A 14,951-nucleotide genomic window follows, 5' to 3' on the forward strand; every position below is an offset into this window, starting at 1 on the left:
TTAGAGTAGCTCTACTTCATCTTCCAGGCCACTGATGGAATATCAGTCATTAACCATCTTCTTTTTTTAAAAAATTCCACCAACTGAGCTTGTTTGGGGTGGCAAGTCATGTACTAAAAATTCTAAGGGATGTCATTCACCTTGTGATCAAGCTTTTTATTGCTTTTATTATTTTTCAAATTAACAGAACCCCTTCTGTTAATCTAAGACTTACCACCTCAAAGAGTGCTGTGCCAGCTTTTCCTGCCTCTTGACTCCTGGGTCCCATTAAGTGGTTATCTTCCTTTCCTTCTGTTCCAACTACAGTACCAGAGGGGATGGCCCAGCAGCCTCTGGGTCATCAGCGTGTGGGCCGGTGCCAGTGGGGTGTCAGCAGTCCCAGGGTGCTGAGCCTTCTGGCATCAGTGACCTGAGATAGGGAACATTTGAGCTTCCTCCCTTCCTTAGCTTCTCGGGGGGTCACAGCAACCAGGAGATATCTCCCCCAGTGAGCCTCACAGAGACCGACTTTGCCCTTTCTTGCGGAAGACCACGGAACTCTGTGGACCAGACTCTAGGGTTTTAGAGCCTGATTGTTGCCCTGAGCCCTCTCCTGACCCAGGAGGAAAATCTGGCCCTGGCTTGCTCTCTCTCGGCTGAGTAGGTCTTGCTCACACACTCACCAGGCTCCAATTGCCTGCTAGCCTTGTAGTCAGTGGGGCTCAGGAGGGTTGATTGGATTGGGGACAGGGAAAGGCATCATGTCTCCAGAAGCCCCCAGCAAGTTGAGCCAAAAGAGAGGGAGAGATTGTGAGAGACAGACTGACAGACCCCACCAAACTAGACAATCTCTAAGCCTCCTTCCAGTGCCAGCATTTTACAGTTGTACACATTTATGGTCTCCAGCTTCAGCTCAGTCCTCAGTACCCTTGGGCCACACTTTTATGTCTTCCCAGCATGCTCTGCTTCCCCAGAGGGAATATTTGAGACTTTTATTTCTCTTCTCAAGCCCTCTGTTTACCTCACTTCTTGTTCACTGCCAGCCCATGACTTTGAATTTCTTCTCACAGAGAAAAGAGATTTTCTGGTATTAAGTTGTTCACTTCCTTCAGCCACCTATAGACCTGTCTCCTTTCACTGCCTGCCTGCCTGCCCTCCATCTTTCCATCCTGTTGGGCTCTCTTCACCCGTGATTTCTGTAATAGCGTGTGCTCCTGGTTTTCCCATTTCTTTGGCTACTGCCTTCCGTTTTGTTCTGCCCTTGGTCTCACCCAGCTCTGACTCTTCTCCTATATCACTGGCTGCCGGAGCATCTTCTCAGTGCATAAAGTTGATCATATCAACTTCGGCTTAAAACCTCTCCATGACAAGAACAGACAAAATTAATCCGTGGGGATAGGAGTCAGAATAGAGGTTACCACTGGGCAGGGGAAATAGGAATCGACTGTAAAAGGCCTTGAGGGAGCCTTCTAGGGTGTTGGAAATATTCCCTATCTTATTTTGGATAGTGGTTACATAGATCTCTACATACACAAAAATCCACTGAGCTGTACGTTAAGACTAGTGCATTTTACTCTGTAAGTGTCCTACCTCAACTTAAAAAAAGATAAAACCTTCCGTGGCTCTCCATTACTACCACAGATTAAGATCCAAACTCCTTAGAACAGCCCACAGAGTCTTATTTATTCCTCCCTCAGGTCTGGCTCAAGCATCTTCCTCCTGTGAAACCCACCCTGGCTTCCCCAGGGTTCGGACGTTCAGGGCTTTCACAGTCAGGATCGTGAGCACGGGCCTGTCCTAACTCTCTGACTGCGTGGTAGCTGTCCGTCTGCTGCCCTCACTGGGCCGGGGCCCCCTGAGAAGAGCGGCCGTCTCTCTTCAGTTCCCTCGCCCCCCTCATGCCTTGTGCAGTGCCTGGCACGTAGGCCCCCACGAAATGTCTGTTGATTGACCGAATGCAGGTTCTCTTTGTATTTGCTTTGAGCTTGACCTTTACCGAGGGTTTTCTTCCTCCAGCCTGCAGGATGCGTCCTCAGTGAGAAGGCCGCTGCGCAATGGCAGTTTTTGACACTCCTGAGGAGGCCTTTGGTGTTTTACGTCCGGTCTGTGTTCAGCTCACAAAGACACAGACGGTGGAGAACGTGGAGCGTCTGCAGGCACAGTTGCGAGCCGTGAGTGACTCTGCCCTTCAGGAGCTCCAGCAGTATGTCCTCTTCCCTTTGCGATTCACCCTGAAGACCCCGGCTCCCAAAAGAGAGCGCTTGGTCCAGAGCGTGGTGGAGTGCCTCACGTTTGTCCTCTCTTCAACATGTGTGAAGGAACAAGAACTTCTCCGGGAGCTCTTTTCGGAACTCTCTGCTTGTCTGTATTCGCCCGGCTCCCAAAAACCCGCAGCTGTGTCCGAGGAGTTGAAATTGGCGGTGATCCGGGGCCTCAGCACATTAATGCACTCGGCTTATGGGGACATCATTCTGGCTTTTTACGAGCCCTCCATTCTGCCTCGTTTAGGATTTGCTGTATCTTTACTGTTGGACCTAGCAGAACGGGAGAAATCAAAGCAGATTAAAATTGCTGCCTTAAAATGTTTACAGGTTTTACTCTTTCAGTGCGATTGTCAAGACCATCCGAGGTCCTTGGATGAGCTGGAGCAAAAGCAGCTGGGGGACTTGTTTGCCTGTTTTTTACCTGGAATCTCAATGGCACTGACCAGGGTCATCACAGGAGACTTCAAACAGGGGCACGGCATTGTCACGTCTTCTCTAAAGATCTTTTACGAGACAGTGAGTTTCATTATGGCTGATGAACAGCTCGAAAGAATCCCACAGGTTCAACCGAAGCCTGCAGTGGAGCACAGAGTAGCAGAGCTGGTGGTTCACAGGGAAGCCAAGTGGGTAAAAAATACCAGCGACAAATTGACTCTCCTTATTAAAAAGATAATCGAGTGTGTTTCAGTTCACCCACACTGGAAGGTGAGGCTGGCACTGATAGAACTCGTCGAAGCCCTTCTTCTGAAGTGCAGCCAATCACTGGTCGGATCGGCTGGACCCCTTCTGAAGGCTTTGGTGGGTCTAGTGAATGACGAGAGTCCTGAAGTCCAAGCCCAGTGCAATAGAGTTCTGAGACGTTTTGCGGACCAGAAAGTAGTGGTAGGCAACAGAGCCTTCGCCGACATCCTGTCAGAGAACCTGCACTCCCTTGCCACATCTCTTCCCCGCCTAATGAACTCCCAGGACGATCAGGGCAAATTCTCGACGCTCTCCGAGTTACTCGGTTATCTGAAACTCTTGGGCCCCAAAGTGAACTTCGTCCTCAACTCCGCGGCCCATCTTCAGCGCCTTTCCAAAGCGCTTGTCCAGGTTCTAGAATTAGACGTGACTGACATCAAAATCGTCGAAGCGCGGCGCTGGCATTCCGATCAGCTGAGTGCTTCTCCGGAGACCGCGGCTGGGCAGCCATGGAGTCAGATGCAGAAGAGGTACTTCCGCTTCTTCACCGACGAGAGGCTCTTCCTGCTCTTGCAGCAGGTGTGTCGGCTCCTCGGCTTTTACGGGGACCTCTATTTGCTCGTAGATCACTTTATGGAGCTGTACCACGAATCTGTGGTTTACCGGAAGCAAGCTGCCATGATCCTGAATGAACTGGTTGCGGGGGCTGCTGGGCTGGAGGTGGAGAATCTTCATGAAAAACATATTAAAACAAGCCCAGACGAACTGAGAGAGATCGTGACATCTATACTTGAAGAATACACAAGCCAAGAAAACTGGCATTTGATCACTTGTATCGAATCTGAAGAAGCGGGAGAGGAGCTAACAGTGAAGCAGTCAGGCCTCCGGGCCATCACATCTGGTGCACACACCTGCCAAGTTCCATCTTTTCCAGCCTTCTCAAAGCCAAGTGCCACTATTTGCTCCATGAACGGCAACATCTGGCAAATATGCATCCAGTTGGAAGGGATCGGGCGCTTTGCGTGTGCCCTAGGAAAAGACTTTCGTTTGCTCTTGATGTCAGCCCTCTATCCAGTACTGGAGAAGGCTGGAGACCAAACCCTGCTCATTAGTCAGGCAGCTACCAGTGCCATGATGGACATTTGCCGTGCTTGTGGCTACGACTCTCTGCGGCACCTGATCAATCAAAATTCGGACTATTTGGTGAATGGAATCTCTTTAAATCTGCGTCATCTGTCTCTACACCCCCATACCCCAAAGGTCTTGGAAGTCATGCTGTGGAACTCAGATGCTAGCCTGCTCCCTTTGGTGGCAGATGTGGTTCAGGATGTCTTGACCACTTTGGACCAGTTTTATGATAAGAGAGCTACTTCCTTTGTCAGCGTCCTGCATGCCCTGCTGGCAGCATTAGGTACATTCAGAACCCTTTTTAATGCTGATTTGGGGGAAGGACTAGTATCCTTGTTTTTTGTCCATGTGTGGTTATGTAATGGAGAACATAATTTGAATAGTTGTCGGTCCAGTCCCACGTGTTACGAGAGCGGTCCACTGCCCTTTTTTTTTTTTTTTTTTTTAATGTTTATTTTTGAGAGACATAGCGTGAGCAGGGGAGGGGCAGAGAGAGGGGGAGACACAGAATCTGCAGCAGGCTCCGGGCTCTGAGCTGTCAGCACAGAGCCCCATGCGGGGCTCAAACCCACAAACTATGAGATCATGACCTAGGCCCAAGTCAGCCGCTTAACCAACTGAGCCATCCAGGCGCCCCACTTTTTTTATATACTTCTAATAATCTCTACCATATATTGAGTTCCTGCTCTGTGCAACAGACATAAACCCTGTAGACTAAATGTAAACATCATTTTTATTTTACAGAAAAGAAGAACTAAGGCTCTGAGATCCTACTTAGCCAGGGTCACACAGGAAATAAGGAGTAAAGTCAGGATTTATGACAGTTTTGTTCTTTTCAATATACCAAACTGCTTCTGACAATACTTGGAGTTAGTGGTATCTGTGCTAGTGGGGAATAAGAATAGCAGGAATTACTCAGTCCACAGATCAGCTAGAATATTACTGTCGAGTGGAACTTTCTGTGATGATGGAAACAGTTTGTATATGTTCTATTACAGTAGCCACTAGGCAACATGTGGCTGGTGTAACGGAGGTATGAATTCTTTCTTTTAATTTAAATAGCCACATGTAGCCAGTGACTACCATAGTAGAGGTCTAGAAGCTTTCTTTTAACCTTTTAATTGTATGAGGTGGTTTGAGTTTCTCTCCTTTCTTTTGGTCCTGTTGGGTGTCTATGGCAGGTATTAGTAACCATTAAAATGGCGAAGTTTTGGACTACAAGAAAAAGAACCTCTCAACTAGATAGTCCGTCTTCAAACGAAAAAAACACAGTGAGTTATAATACTTGAGTCCCTTTTATCCGAAGACCCTATCTCTAGTATTTATTTCAGTACGAGTAGCCTCCAAAGTAGGTGGGAATGTCGCTGGCCTCATTTTGTCAGCCGAGAAAGCCAAAGCCATGTAAGAAAGTTTGTCACAGCAAGGCAGGCGACTGGAACAGAGACAGTCTGTTCCTGTACCTGATGCCATTTCCACTGTTCGTTCGTTCATTCATTCATTCATTCATTCATTCACGAACGTTCACATCCCGTCTAAATGTCCTTTTATTCATTCATTCAGTGAAGAGTGCCTGCCATATGTCAGACACTGCTAAGTAACCAGGAAATAGCCGTGAACAAGACAGATAAACTCATGGAATTTTCTTGCTACTGCAAAAGAAATGAGAAACAAGTAAATCATTGAACAAGTTCCCTTTGGATTCTAATGAGCACTGCGAGGAAAATAGATAACTTGCTGCAAGGGAGCGACAGGGCCAGGTGACTTTAAGTAGAGCGGTCAGGGAGGGCTTCTCTAAGAAAGCAACACTAAAGCTGAGACCCGAAGGCTGAGAAGGGTCCCTCAGTACATACGGAGCTGTCGTATCCTTTTTATGGTTTTTAAGAACATTCAGGCAAAGGGAACTGGTGCAAAGATCTGGAGGGAAGAAAGGGCTTGAGGCCCTCAGAGACTGGAAGAGAGGCCGCTGTGGAGAGAGTGAGGCAAGACAAAGCTGGAAGGGTGGGCAAGGGTAAACCCTGCACAGCCTTGTAGACCAAGGGAAGGAGTTTGGATTTTATTTTGCAACCACTCGTAAGTCTGTGTACTGGACTAGTTGCTGGGACGTCAGTGTTGACTGGGAAGAACCGGGCCCCTGCCCTCGTGGCAGGCTGGCTGACTGCTTACACATTGGAGACTGTGACTTGCTTCCGCAGTCCGAATGTAGCACAGACTTCCACCTTTAGGACTTCAGGGAACTATACTGTGTGTCCATTTGAGATTTTAAAAATATATTGAGGAAAGGCCTATTAAATATATCCTCTCAGGAGACATCTCTGTGGGCCTTGAAAACTGAATTCCCGGGGCGCCTGGGTGGCGCAGTCGGTTAAGCGTCTGACTTCAGCCAGGTCACGATCTCGCGGTCCGTGAGTTGGAGCACCGCGTCGGGCTCTGGGCTGATGGCTCGGAGCCTGGAGCCTGTTTCCGATTCTGTGTCTCCCTCTCTCTCTGCCCTCCCCCATTCATGCTCTGTCTCTCTCTGTCCCAAAAATAAAAAATAAACGTTGAAAAAAAAAATTAAAAAAAAAAAAAAGAAAACTGAATTCCCTTGGATTGCTGATATCTTTGGTCATCTCTAAAGGAGAAACCCTGTGTAGCACTTTTTTTTTTTTTAATGTTTATTTTTGAGAGAGAGAAGGTGGGGAGGAGCAGAGAGAGAGAGGGAGACAGAGGATCCAAAGGTGCTGTTGAGCCCCAGTGTGGGGCTCGAACTCACGAACCGTGAGATCATGACCTGACATGAAGTCGGTGGGAGTGGAAGTGTGGTCTCACAGAACCTCCAAAAGGTCTGCAAAGAACCCCGCACACGTTTTAGGAAATGAAAGTATATCAAGAGGGTTAATTCCTTAGGAGAACTGACTTCGAGGGCAGTACATTTAATCTGGTTGTTGTTGTTGTTGTTGTTTTTTAAGTAATCTATATACCCAACGTGGGGCTCGAACTCACAACCCTGAGGTCAAGAGTCGCACACTCCACTGACTGAGCCAGCCAGGTGCCCCACATTTATGTTTTGGATGGAAAGTTTCAACCTGCTCTCCGAACAGGTTGCCCCAATTTAAACCCCTATCAGCAATGCAGGAGAGTGCTAATTTTGCCACGCCCTCATCCACACTATATTCCGGAGTTTTTTGCTAATCCTTGCTTATCCGATAGGAGAAAAATAGCACCTTATTACCTTATTATAGTTTAATTTACGTTAAGAGGGAGGTTGAGCTTCTTTTCATATGTTTAAAAGCCATTTGTGAGCCAAGACTTTAATGTCTGGCACTAGCCGAATGTAGAAATAATCTTCGAAGCATGTCCACTCTGAGTATCGTAAATGCTGGGTCCTGGTTTTAACTTGTTGGGAATTCGATCCCTTAGAGGATACTAGGGCCTGACGCATCTGGGGATGGGGCATTGAAGAAATGGCATGGTTGATCCCTACATATGGGGATCTCTAGATCCTGGATTGAAGGTTCTTACCCAGCGTTATCTCTCTGCCGCTCCCACTAGCCTGGCCCTGCCATCTTCCCTGTGTTTTTGCTCCTACTCTGTGCACATGCTCCTTGATGGAAAGGAAATTAGCAGGTGCTAAAGGTTATCGGAGGCATTTTTCCTGCTGTCTGTAAAAAGAGGGTGAAAATTCACACTGGGGTTTTCTTGTTTCTTTAAGTGTTAGAGCCTTTTTGAAATGAAGCCCTAGGGGAACCCCAGGATACAAGAATAGTTGAAATCAGAGCTGCTGGGTTAGAGAGGGGTTAGAAGTCCGGAGTGCACCCCCTTTAGCATGCTGTCTTTTGGGGCCCTCCCTGTTGTGGCCCCAGGACATTTCTGCAGAGCCTTAGGGCTCCAGTTTGAAAACCACTGGCTCAGTTGATGTTTAAGGCTTATTCTGTGGTGGCACATCAGAAGTGTTGGAGCATCACTGAAGAAGGGAAAGCTTTGGGGAGAAAATGCCAGCCTTTTATATCAGAAATACAGAGGTGAGGGGCTGTGTCCATCTAAGTCCCTGTAGAGCCTGTCTTCTGCTACTGAGCAGTGCATCTTGTACTCAGAATTTTGTCGCTTGCATGTATTCTCCAGTCTAGCATGTTTTTTCATCCAGTGTATATTTTGAGCACCTACTCCATGCTGGGCATATGGGATTCCAGTGGCGCTCCATGGAGCCTGGAATCTAGTGGGAGATTCAGACCCTCAACAGTAACTCAAGATAAATGTAATTGCAAATCATGATGAGTTGATGTGAAAGGAAAGAAGATGGTGCTATATAGGAGCCTGTGAGGGACCTAAATTGGATTGGGAAGTCAAGGGATGGCTTTGCTGGGCAAGTCCTATGTGTATTGAGATGTGAAAGGTGAGTTGGAATTAGCCAGATGTGACATAGGGGGGAAAGTATTCCAGACAGCGAGAACAGCATCTGCAAAACATTCTAGGGCAGGAAAATACCTGCCACATTGGAGGAATGGGAAGGTGCCCAGTTAACAGGCAACTGGGAGTGGCTGGAAGATGAGGTTGGAGAGACAGAGGGACTAGATCATGTGGGGCCACACAGGCCATGGCAAAGAGTTTATTCTGCTTAGAGAGTACCGATGCCTGTTGTCCCTGACTATGGTGATTGTTGTAACACTTTGCTTACAGCCCAGTGGTTCCCAGACACAGGTGATCTTGGGCAACTCCAAGAGCAAAGTGCAGGGGAGGAGGGAAGTCATTTGAGCCAGAGACCAGCAACTCCTGAGAAAGGACTCGAGAATACCACCACAGCAGAAGACATTGAACAATTTTTGCTGAGCTACCTCAGAGAAAAGGATGTGGCGGATGGAAATGTCTCAGATTTTGATAATGAAGAAGGTAACTATTTATTTTGACTTAGCCGGTTTTTTTTTTCTTTTTCTTTTTGAAGCAGATTATTATAAGAATGAAATATCATTACAGAAAGTTTGGTAGTCAGAAAAGTCTACCAAACCTCTAGATCCTGGATCAACCTCACCATGCTAAACATAAGCATCCTCTTTTTTTTTTTTTTTTTTTTTTTTTGTGCAATCTTATCCCATTCCTTTTTGTTGCAAACCTATTTTTATATGGCTGTGGCCACAGTTTCAATGCATTATACCCTTTTTGCACTTAGTTATATAATCAGCAACTCTCCACGTTGCTATAGAGTTTTCATAATTAATGTTTTAATAGCTGCTACTAAGTATCCATTCCCCTGTGGCCAGTTCGGGTTGCTTCCAGCTTTTCTCTATAATAAACAGCGCTGCAGTGGTTGGTTCTGTGCACGTGACCTTTTCCCTTTTTTTGCATATTTCTTTATAAATCCCAGAAGTGGGATTTCTGGGTCAAGGATATGAACATTATTTTATGCTTGCCAAATTGCCTTCCAGAAAGGTTGTGTCAATTTATACCTTCCGTTCAGTGGTGCAGGATTAACACTGGTTGTACCACAACCTTGCCAACATTGGCCATTACTCGTTTCACTTCTTGCTAAATTAAGAGGTGAAAAATGTTTCTTACTATTTTGCTTGGCATTTCTTTGATTACAGGTAAGGTTGAACATCTTCCTATATGCTTTTTTCCTAACAATTTTTTTTCTTCTGCCCATTGTCTGTTCATATGCTTTATCTATTTACTTATTAGTGGGAGGAGAGTTCAGTGTTTTTCTTACCTATTTATACGAAAAAGGAGAAGAGAGTTCAGGCTAGTTGAAGCTGTGGCCTGTTGTTTTATTCACAAGCTCAATCTGGAGCTTCAGGTCACGGAAGGATTAATAAATTGTTAGAATCTCCTCTGCAAATATAAAATGCCAAGTCATAATGAGCTTGGTGGTCTCAGAACTATCCTAAATCGAACTGAGTCCCAAATTAGTTTGTTAGGTTGGAATTGAGCAGATTTCTTTTTCTTTTTTGGTGATCTCTACTCTGAGACTCTGGTGAACTGAAGCCAGTACTTCCAGGATAACAGGAAATCATAGTTCAATGCAACTAACTACAACAAGTTCCTTCTAAATAGCAGAGAAGCATCACAGGCCCCCAGATAGTGATTTATGCAGAATTGAGTCATTGCCTTCCCTGAGGACAGTTTCCCAATCTGAAGTCTATTATCAGGCCTTTTCTTCTTGGTTTTATTTCTGAAGCCAGTCTTTGTTCTCCCGACCTGCACCCCATACCCAAACCCAGAAACCCAGAAGAAGGAGAGGCATCATGATCCTTCGTAATCCGGATTTGCCATTCTTGCTGGAAATTCTAGCATTGTCCGTGAATCCATTCTCTCATGATTAGATCTTCTGGTTCTAGTTGATGTTGGCTAGGAGCAGACTGAATGAATCAACCTTTCTCCCAGTAACGGAAAAATCCACATCCCTCAAATAACATTCTGCAGTAGGTGAATTTCAAACAACAAATCCTCCTCTGGGAAGAAAAGCACAGCCTTATCATTCTTATAATTATCATTCATCAAGTACACACCAAACACTTGGCATTATAAAGAATGTCTGGCGTGATGTTGGTTTGACATGTGTTTTTTGTTTTAACCGCAATGAAAGCACCTCGCGTACCTGAGGTCCCTTTCTCCAAGAAATCCAAGCACTCTACAGATGCCTTTTCATTTATCTTTGCAGCATCTGGTAGAGATAGTGTGGCCTGTACTATAAGATTCTGTTTTTCCAGCAGAAAAAACTGAAATGCGAAAGCGTGAAGGGAACGACGTTCAGCTCGGTGGAGATGAGCACAACTAGCAATGGGGGCTTGGGCAGGGGGAGCTGGGGGCTGTAAGTAGATAGAGGAAAAATTTTCCGGATAGGGATTTTGGCCTGGGTTTCACGCAACTCCCACGTCTTTGTTGTTGTTTTAATTTACAAACTTACGCCTATCACATGCGACACAGCACTCTAGGCAATGAAAGAATAATAGCTGGTGACATTCATCTTATTTAACTCTCTCAACACGCAAATGAGCTGTGCATGCTTTGTACCTTTTTTCCAGATGAAGTAATGCAGGATGAGAGGGTTGCTAATAGGTGTGTAGGCAGGACTTGAACTGACCTCCTTTGACCAGACCCCCTCCCCGTGTATTACATTAAGCTGCCCTGCTATTATCTCTCGTGCAGCATCAGTAAGGTCTGATCTTGGCCATTAAAAGGTCTTACAGGCTGGTGGAAGACACACGAGTCCTTTAGTCAAAGAATGAACCAAGAGGAAAGAAAGAGTAAAGGACGGAGCAAGGCCAGCCCGGGAGCTGTCCAGCGTCAGAGCTCCAAATTAGAATGTTGCCCTCTTATGTTTTTATCTTAAATATTTATTAATGGAAATTTAGAAAAGAGCAAAAAAATTTGGAAAAAAATTTTTTGGAGAAAATTTGAAATGCTGTATGATCTCATGACCCCATCTCTCTTAGTATTTCATTGTACCTCCTGCCATGCAAAAATTTATATAATAATGCTCCCAGTGTGTATGCAATTTTATATGCTGCTTTTCTCTTTTTAACACAATATTCTTTCAAAAACATATTCCCTGGTTGTGAAAGCCCTTGGCAAACACAAATTTGGGGGCCCTCGTGATATGTCATTGTACGGATATAACCTCCTTGAGCAGCCATGGAAGGGTTTTCCCCCCAGTTTTTAGCAATTATAGTTAATCCTGTGGTGAATATCTTGACTCGTAGCTTGACCCAAATTTTACATGGTTTCCTTAGGGTCGTTTCCTAGACATTTTCCCTTGTGAGTGCTGTTCCCATGCCTGAGGTTGGGAGAGTAAGTCAAAGTGGGCATCCCTCATAAAACACTGTCCCCGGTTATGCTTTCTTTCCAGAGGAGCAGTCAGACCCTCCCAAAGGGGGCGAGCGTGACACCGGTCCTGATGTAGAGCCACCACTGCCAGTGCAGGTCCAAATAGCCGCAGATGTGATGGAACGCTGCATCCATTTGTTGTCAGATAAACATCTGAAAATCCGATTGAAGGTCAGTGTGCAGCCCTTTCCGTGCGTTTGTGGCAGCAGGACTCAGGTTTGGTCCGGTTGGCAGTGACTGCACGGATGAGCAAGCAGCCGCCCTTATCTCCTGGTCCATGTGTGGTGGCCAAGAGAAGACCTCAGGAAGAATTTATCTGTGGGATGGCAGCCTCACGTCCTTCTGTATCGGCTCAGATGTCAAAAGGGAGCCAAGTCCCCTGTCTGGAATTAAAAACCGCAAAGTGCCGTTGGACATTCATTGAGTCTCCAAGGGAAAGGAAATCATACGCTTTGGAAGGGATATCATTTTCTGAAGCGACTTAATGCGGGATGCAGGTTTTAATCCTTGGGGGTGGTCATTCTTCCAAACATGACTCTGGCCTCTATCTGTTTCTGTTTCCATTTCACACTTCTTAGTCTTGTAGCCTCGTTTGCTGGCAGTTTCCCGAGCAGCATCCCTGTCCCTTAAGTCCCTTGAGCAAGGACTTAAATTGTGCAGTAGTGAAACAGGATGGTGGGGTGTGTGGGGGTGGGGACAGGGCTTTCAGAATCACCTGGAAGAAGATCACACAGCCAAGGGAAGACAACGCAGCCTGGCCCATCCCTTCCCCATTCCCAGGCAGGCCTGAGAAACACAGCTGCTTCAGTGAGTTCCTGTTAGTGATGAGAGCGCATTGCCCTGCTTGGAGTGATGGGCTAGGAAACCCCGATCCAGGATCATCTCACATTTGTTTAGTTCCCCCAGAGACACTTCTTAGCACTCATCTCTTGTTCCATTCAACAGGTACTCTTTCAGTGCCTACTGTATGCAAGGCTTTATTGTAGATGTCTGGGTGATGCATTAGCAAAGTGTCTTTCCTTTCATAGAGGCTTTGTAGCAGCTATAGCCACACCATAGTTATTGAAATCATCAGCGTTGGAATCAGACCTCCATACTTGTTCACATCCCGGCTCTACCTGTGCAACCTTGAAAAAGTTAATTCACCATTTTAAGCCTCCATTTCTTCTGTAAAATGGATGTGATGGTACCTACCTCACTGAGTTGTTGAGTATAAATATGAAACAGCTTCACACACACATTCATTCACTTAATGTTTATTGAGGACCGCTACAGGTCAGGCAGAGGGTGTCTAGGAGGATATGAAGCCAGCATTCCTGTCTTCATGGAACTTCCTGTCTCTTGTGGAGAAAGGCAATATACAAACACACACCTATAAGGTATGGAAATCTCTGACGGTAATAAGCAGGTTCTAGGATAGAAAATAGTAATTCACCCATCCAGTGAACTTGCATTAGGAGCCTACTCTGTACCGAACCCTGTTGAATAAGACAGAGCTTATACCCTGATTTTGACCAAGTCATTGGGGAAGGCCTTTCCTGAGGTGGTGATATTTGAGCCAAGACTTAAAGGCTGAGAAGAAGCCAACTTTCCAAGGGGCAAAGGCAGGGAGATGAACATTCCAGGCAGAAGGAGGAAATGTATATCTTGGAATCAATGATGCCCGACCTAATTTGCCCAGTTAGTGACAGAACTCACACTCAGCCAGTGATGGCAGTGCCGTTTCTGCTGGGCTACTCTGCTCTCCGCTATACGCCGAGGTTTCTCTTATTCTCCTGCCTGCCTGTTCCCTCCGAGGGGCAGGCCCATTTTTGTTCTTTGTTTCTATTCCGGTGTCAGTGTGACCAGCATATAATAGGCACCAGCAGGATTCACCACTCCCATGTTGGCAGACCTCGCTCTGTCTTATTCAGACGTGCTCCTTCCCCTGTGCTGTGAAGGCTGGCCGTCTCGAGGAGGAAGGCCTACAATGGTCATCATCGTGACCCCTGCCGGCAACACAGAGGCAGGCCAGTGGTCTTCAGTGTGCTCTGAACTGTGGGAGATCAGGAAACATTTTCAGGGAGGGTAACAAACCCAGTTTACATTAGGCTACCCCGAGCCTCTCTTCTGAAAGTGGACTTGTATCTCGGCTGCCTACTTGGCCTCTCCATTTAGAAGAAAGAGCATGTGACCTCACCCAACATCTCAGCCTCCTGCCATCCACCACTCCTGCCTCATCCAGAGGCGCCTGCACCTGTTCAGTCGCTGAGCCTGACCCCAAGCAGCCCCTTTGGATAGATTCCTCTCTTTATTGCCCCAGTATGGAGTCCATCAGCAGGTGCAGCCATCCCAGAACAGACCTCAAAGTCTTTCACCCCTTGGCCACCACCCTGTGCCTGCATGCCCTCCTCTCAGGGGCACAGTGCCAGCTCCCTCAGGGGCCTACTGGCCTCTCTCTCCCGCTGCAGGTCCCTCTCCCCACTCAGTAGCCAGAATGACCTTTTTAAAACACGAATTGTATCCTGGCACTTTCCTGCTTAAACCATTCTGATGGCTCCCTACTGCACTTAGTACAAAATAAGAAATTCTTAACATGACACCTTCACAGTCCCCCTCTTACCCCTCCTCTGTCATGCTGCACACGGCCCTGCCTTAGTTTCCTAAGCCCTGCAAGCCCTCCCTCCTCGGGGTCTTCCCTGTTGCCTGTTCCCACCTTTAGGAACTTCTAGGAATGCTCTTCCACTCCCGTGACTAACTCCTACTCTGTCAAAATCACATCCTCTCTTTCAGGTCTTGGATGTGCTGGATTTGTGTGTAGTTGTTCTGCAATCCCACAAGAACCAGCTCCTTCCCTTGGCTCACCGGGCCTGGCCCCCACTCGTGCACCGACTAACAAATGACGACCCCCTGGCAGTGCTCAGAGCCTTCAAGGTACGGTGCTGCTGCCCCACCACTGTCAGTCATGGGGGTGGGGGGTGGTCAGCACAGAGCGCAGCGGTGTCTTTGGGGATGGTTCTTTTCATCGGATTGCAACATCACGTACTTTGAAGAAAGTATAGCAAAACAAGAAAGGCACAGAAAAGAAAGTAAAAGTCTCTTATTTTGAATTTGAAGCAGAAG

The 14,951-nt window shown here is 46.7% G+C and overlaps 1 protein-coding gene across 1 annotated transcript in view; it reads left to right on the plus strand.

Moving 5' to 3' along the window:
• The window catches only part of TTI1 (TELO2 interacting protein 1), a 45,226-nt gene that overhangs the window by 14,932 nt on the left and 15,343 nt on the right, over nucleotides 1-14,951 (plus strand). Inside the window, exons 2-5 of the mRNA XM_003983479.5 lie at nucleotides 1,996-4,335; nucleotides 8,709-8,918; nucleotides 11,872-12,020; nucleotides 14,622-14,762. Of these exons, the coding sequence (XP_003983528.2) occupies nucleotides 2,034-4,335; nucleotides 8,709-8,918; nucleotides 11,872-12,020; nucleotides 14,622-14,762 (2,802 nt within the window). The 5' untranslated portion in view covers nucleotides 1,996-2,033. The remainder of the gene's footprint in view (nucleotides 1-1,995; nucleotides 4,336-8,708; nucleotides 8,919-11,871; nucleotides 12,021-14,621; nucleotides 14,763-14,951) is intronic.

The sequence above is a fragment of the Felis catus genome, chromosome A3, assembly GCF_018350175.1.
Source record: "Felis catus isolate Fca126 chromosome A3, F.catus_Fca126_mat1.0, whole genome shotgun sequence".
In the NCBI taxonomy this organism is placed as follows: Eukaryota; Metazoa; Chordata; class Mammalia; order Carnivora; family Felidae; genus Felis; species Felis catus.